The sequence below is a fragment of the Ixodes scapularis genome, unplaced genomic scaffold (assembly GCF_016920785.2).
Source record: "Ixodes scapularis isolate PalLabHiFi unplaced genomic scaffold, ASM1692078v2 PGA_scaffold2__306_contigs__length_199485367, whole genome shotgun sequence".
In the NCBI taxonomy this organism is placed as follows: Eukaryota; Metazoa; Arthropoda; class Arachnida; order Ixodida; family Ixodidae; genus Ixodes; species Ixodes scapularis.
Genome location: NW_024609857.1, coordinates 63,444,466 through 63,449,895, shown reverse-complemented (window position 1 = coordinate 63,449,895; position 5,430 = coordinate 63,444,466). Strand labels below are relative to the sequence as shown.

The 5,430-nt window shown below is 50.4% G+C and overlaps 1 protein-coding gene across 1 annotated transcript; it reads right to left on the bottom strand.

The window, feature by feature from the left end:
• Positions 1-244: 244 nt before the first annotated feature.
• Positions 245-969, bottom strand: LOC120837128. Its single transcript, XM_040206318.2, has 2 exons — positions 596-969; positions 245-334 (listed from the first exon to the last, which is right to left on the bottom strand). Exons 1-2 carry the CDS (start codon positions 963-965, stop codon positions 312-314), a joined length of 393 nt encoding a protein of 130 aa, XP_040062252.1. The 5' UTR covers positions 966-969; the 3' UTR covers positions 245-311.
• Positions 970-5,430: the final 4,461 nt, after the last annotated feature.

Below are 5,430 nucleotides of genomic sequence, written 5' to 3'. Positions count from 1 at the left end.
TGACGAGCACATGCACAGAGAGTCCCCTGCTCAAGAGGAATTCCAGCGAACGTTTGAGGCCCGCCATCTCCATATGGTTGCTTGATTTAACTTCTGTCGACTGGAGTGGAAACAAAGGCAGTGAAATACATAAATCATTTTTTTGCAATGTAACAAGGACAGCATCTTCAATTTAGCCAGTTTTTACCTGGAGAACCTCAAAGTGCATGACCTTGTTGAGTCAAGTAACGTGTACTTTTTTTTGGCAGAGTAGCCGGGGGATTCGGCACGCCCATCGCCTGCAAAATGGAGCTGGCTGCTGTTCATAGCTGTCACAAGGGACTGCTTCCCAAATCTGAAACAAAAAAAAAAAAAACTCAATGTAATGCTCAATCACTAAACTTGACCACTGCACCGACAATTTGGTATAGTATGTTGCAGGTTACGAAGGTAGGTGAGGAAAAGGAAGGTGGGAGAGGAGGAAGCAGACACAATGCTGGCGAAGGGAGGGGGTCTGCTCTGCTTGCCAGCGTTGCGTTTACTTCCTCCTCTTCATCCTTCCGTTTCCTCGCCCTACCTTCTTGAGTTGTCACCGACTATAGTCAGTTGCACTCACCTTTGTAGCAGCGGGGAACATGAAGCAGTTTTGAACTCTGAAGAACTGAGACTTCTTTAGAACTGCGATGCATATAGATGCCAGAAGGCGAAGGACTCGTGTAGAACTGGCTCCAGAGAATGTTATAGCAGCAGGCAGGAGGATGTTCAGGAGCGCCTTGCCGTTGAGTCGGGGCTGGTTTTCCCAAACAGTTCTGTGGCCTCGTGCACACGTAATTACAGCATGCACCAGGGTCCCCCGATGCGTGAGCTTGGTGCGTGTTGGGGCCAAGCAATTTATGCAAACAGAAAGCAGCAGGAGGAGCTGCGAGGCACAGACTAAGTACTTGGTCTCTTTCACCAGGTCCGCTGTCGCTGAAGAGGTGTTGCATGCTCCCTCCCTGTTAAACAACGAAAAAACAAAAGCAACAATTAATCATGTAAATCTGAAAATCTGTTCTTTTGCTAACCCTCTCCCGCCCTACTGTTACTCTTTTTCAGTTCTTTACACACAACTTAACACTAACTATTTTGATCTTATAGCCCACGATTATGGTTTCTGAGATGATACAATGGGCACGTACTCGAGATCTGTGCCATCGTCAGAATTGACAGAGTCATTGGACCATCTACTGTAGTTGAAAGAATTCAGATTGTCGTCATAGTTCATTGAGTCGTCAGGTTGGTAGCTTGCATCCAACATGTCTGGCTCGCCCTCGGAGTCAGTGGAGTCACTCTGCGTGTAGCTGGTGTCCAAAGGAGCAGCCCGAGGTTCCTGAAGTCCAGGAGTGACGTCTAGGTTTATTGACAAAGGGCTTGGGATTTCATCACTTGTAGGTGAGGAGCACCACTGCGTTAAGTGTTGCTCGTCCTCTGCAGAGGTTTCTTCAGCTCTTTGGGGATCTCCACTGCCAGTTTCATTCCTCAAAGGGATTTGGTCAAGCACTCCCAACATGGGTGAACTGTCGGGATAAGTACTTTGGTTCAACGAATCTGCAACAGAGGTGTACTGCATTAGAAACTGAGTCACAATTTTATTTTATAGATGCAACTGTTCTTCAAACCACCATGTCCACATGCCCAAGGACATTGTCGAAGCTTTAATTCCAGCGGAGGTCTCGGAAAATTCCTCTGTTTGTAGTCTTGTCGGCGTACAGTGTCTGTGTTCCTGGAACATCAAAAACGTTATATTTAGTACTCCTACTCAACTGATATTACATAGAGAGTCACAACAACCGGCCTGGTCTTATAAAAGCGAGCCAGGCAACAATTACTGTGGCACGGCGCCTCTCCAACTGTTTTCTTATTCAGTAGCCGACGTGGAGAACTGGTTGCCAGCAGTCGCCAACCCGTCGACTGCGGATGCTGCACCTTGGGCACTGCAGAAGGCTTAGTCTGGGCAACGAGAGGCTAATCTCCGTGCGCCAGCCCTGCAAGTTCTTCCTCTGCCTTACTGCCCCAGAGCGACGTGCTGTCATCAGCCTTGTGCCGCAGCTGGAGCACCGCACCACTTCGGCTCCACCTCGCAAGTCCTGTCGTTCTGGACTGGTTCGGTGTGTGGTACGGTCTGCTACGTTTCTTGCACTTTCTTGACAAGTCCTGTATTCATTAGTTCAAGCCATATTGTATCCCTTGCTCCAAGTTTTATATATTTGTGTTTTTATCAAAGCAGTATCGCTAAAGAAAATGTGTTATATTATCATACTCGCTCTGGAGTTCTTGTCTTTGTCCTCCGCGTCCTCTAAGCACACACCTTGTGGGGTAGCAGACGTCCGAACCCCTTCCCGTTGCGACCCGAGCCACCACGGCCCTAGTCAAAACTGGGTAGTGGTGGCGTGGGCCGCAAGAGAGGTTTGTACAACCGCTATCCCACAAGGCGTGGTTTACAGGACGCAGAAGACTAAGACTAGAACTCTGGGGCAAGTATGGTAATATAGCACATTTACTTTATTGATATTGCTTTGATAAAAAAACACACATAACAATATACAAAACTCAAACAAGGCACACAATATGGCTTGAATGCACACGACTTTTCAAGTACAACGAAAGGAATAGACCGTACCAGAGACTGAAGCTGTCCAGCACAACAGGGCTTGCGAGGTGGAGCCGAAGTGCCTCGGATTCGCCTCGCCGTAGTGTGGTGTTCCAGGTGCACCCCAAGTCATGTCCATGACTTGGGGCGCGGGGAGGGGGGGGAGATGGTCAAAATGTATCTGTATATTATAGGGTTGGCTGGATTTTGGGGGTGGGGGGGCGGGGCTAAAGCCCCATAAGCCCCCCCCCCCCCCCCTGGCTATGCCCGTGCCCAAGGGGCGACGTCCGCAGTCGACGGGTCTGGCGACCGCTTTTAACCAGTTCTCCACGTCAACTACTGCCTAAGAAAACAGTCGGAGAGACGCCGTGTCCCAGGAACCGCTGCCTAGCTCGCTCTTCGAAGACCAGGCCAGTTTTTGTGAGAGTGGAAGAGAGTGATGAAGGCATTTCCTTATTAGACAATAAGTTGATTTATCTATAAAATTTGCTTATTATGTACCTCTTGTTAGCACATGCATACACCTCTGGCATATGGATGGCTCCAGGTCTGGTCCAAAGTTGCCATCTGATGGAGCATCTTTTGACAGAACGTCACATGCTGTGGCGGTGCTACTGTTACTTTCTGGTTCAGAAACTCGATCCCTGCTCTGTAAAAGCAGTGTGCCAGGTAATAGTATTATCTGCAGGCTTACAGAATACACTTTGCAGCAATAAAAGCAAAAAAAAATACTTACTTGGCTAGAGGATGGTGAAATAGTTAGATCCTGCCAAATTCCAACAGGTTCCCCTTGAGCCACTGGTTCATCTGGTGCAGATCTATGTGTTGCTGTCTCTTTATCAAAGGCATCATCATTTGTAGCATCCACTGGCAGACTACCGTCCGTTGAGGCTGCGCTGCTGCTACATTGGTCTCCACTCTGCGAAACCATAGAGTAAACATCTATTATTATCTGCGTCCCCAGCACATACTTTGAGCGTAGGGGCAACACTTTTACACATGTAGACGCTTTAAACACGCCCCAGATTGAGCTGCCATTACCAACCTTATTTTGTCTTATCGAGATGCCGCGGCCACTGAAGCGGGCGTTGAAACAAAAACTGAAGGTCGGTTATGGCGGCGTCCATGCGCAGCTGCCTCAAAGCGTCTATATTACATATGTGGTCTATTTTCGTCAGCAAACAAAAATCGTTCTTCTTCATTTGGAATACTAAAGAAGGATGTCCGTTAGATTACTGGTTATAACAAAGAGGTTGGAAGTACTAGGAGAGGGCACGTTGCAATATTGGTGAAGCCTAGTCATAAAAAGTTTAAACGATGTTGTGGCCAACGTGACCATAAATCTCTGTGGCAATTGGTGCGCGTGACATGTCACGTGTGAGATGGATGGTTGATTGTAGACGGACTCCTTGCAGGCTTGCGCGCACTCCGTCCGGTAGGTTTTATCACATCGAAACCTAGACTGTGGGGTATTCTAGTACCCCATGGCTAGACGAAGGCTAGCTATGGTCACGTGATTTGGTCACGTTACCCTGGTAAGTGAGGAGAGTAAGGAGGAAAATGAGAAAGCGGCGAGGCGTCAAGCGAGCATGGCTTGTGGAGCCTACGCGGCTGGCGTCATGCCCTCTCCTACCCTTCTATCCTCCTTGGGTTATAAAGACGACGTCGTGCACCACGCGTCTCAGCTCGGAGCATGGAGCGAAAGCTTCCGCTGGGAACCTCCTGGGTTCGATCCCCGCCGCCCCCGCCCGTTTCGATCTGGATGAGTTTCGTACCGGCACGTGTTCGTGTGATCACTACTGCGTGATGCACGTTAAAAACCCCAGGTTAGCGGTTGTACTGCACTGGCTAAATTTCTCATCTACAGCTAAGAGACCGATTACCCGTTGAGGCGCATCACCATCAAGGCTGTATAAACATAAAGAGCAAACCAATTTGGACTGGAAAGGCTATAAGCGCGATGCGGAGAGCTCGTTCCATTTGGGTGACCCTTTTCGGCGGTGCAGTGGGGGATGGCGCATGTATCACTCGGGAGCGTGTTCCCCGCAGGGGGCACCTGTGAAAGCAGGTGTTTGGAGAGTGGCGTCTCCACGTACCCCGAGCCCCGCAGGGGGCGCCTGCACCTTAGGTGCTAGGTGCTTGGTGAGTAGCGTCACCACGGACCCCAGCCACGTGGGCCACCATACCCGCACGCAGGGGGCACCTGCCTTGGTAGGTGCTTGGTGAGTGGCGCCACCGCGAACCCCGAGCTATGTGGGTTTACCCACCCACGCCTGGCTGTGCGTGGCTTAACCCGTGTCCGGGGAAAAGGGGACCCTGGTGGTTGAGCTGAGCCCGGGGTATGTTTGGACCCTTCGGGGCCCCCCGGGTGAGGCAATACACCGCTTCGACCTCTGCTTCTCGTAGACGGGTATCCTGGCTTGGCCCGACCAGGATGATTCAGTCAGTCGCCTCTTCTACCCTCTTCTTCCTTCTTTCACTTTTCCTCCCACCTCTTTCTCTTTTCTTCTACACTCTCTTCCTTCCTTTTTTCACCTTCTTAGGCGGCAAGGGCCAACCTTGAGTGGAAACAGGTCCTTTCCCTGCAACCACACTAGGGTATAGTGCCCGGGCAGCACTGGTAGTGTAATTGTGTCAGCCAAGCCTTTCTTGCTATGGCACATTACCTACCCCCTTGTTGGGCTCCGTGGTGGGCGGTGCACCCGGGCACTGAATGTTCCTCCCCATGTCATGGGTTCTCGTGCAAAAACCTTCCTCGATCGGCCCCCGAAAAGGGGCCGCACCGAAGTTCCAACCACAGTCAACACACCATCTACTCCTGC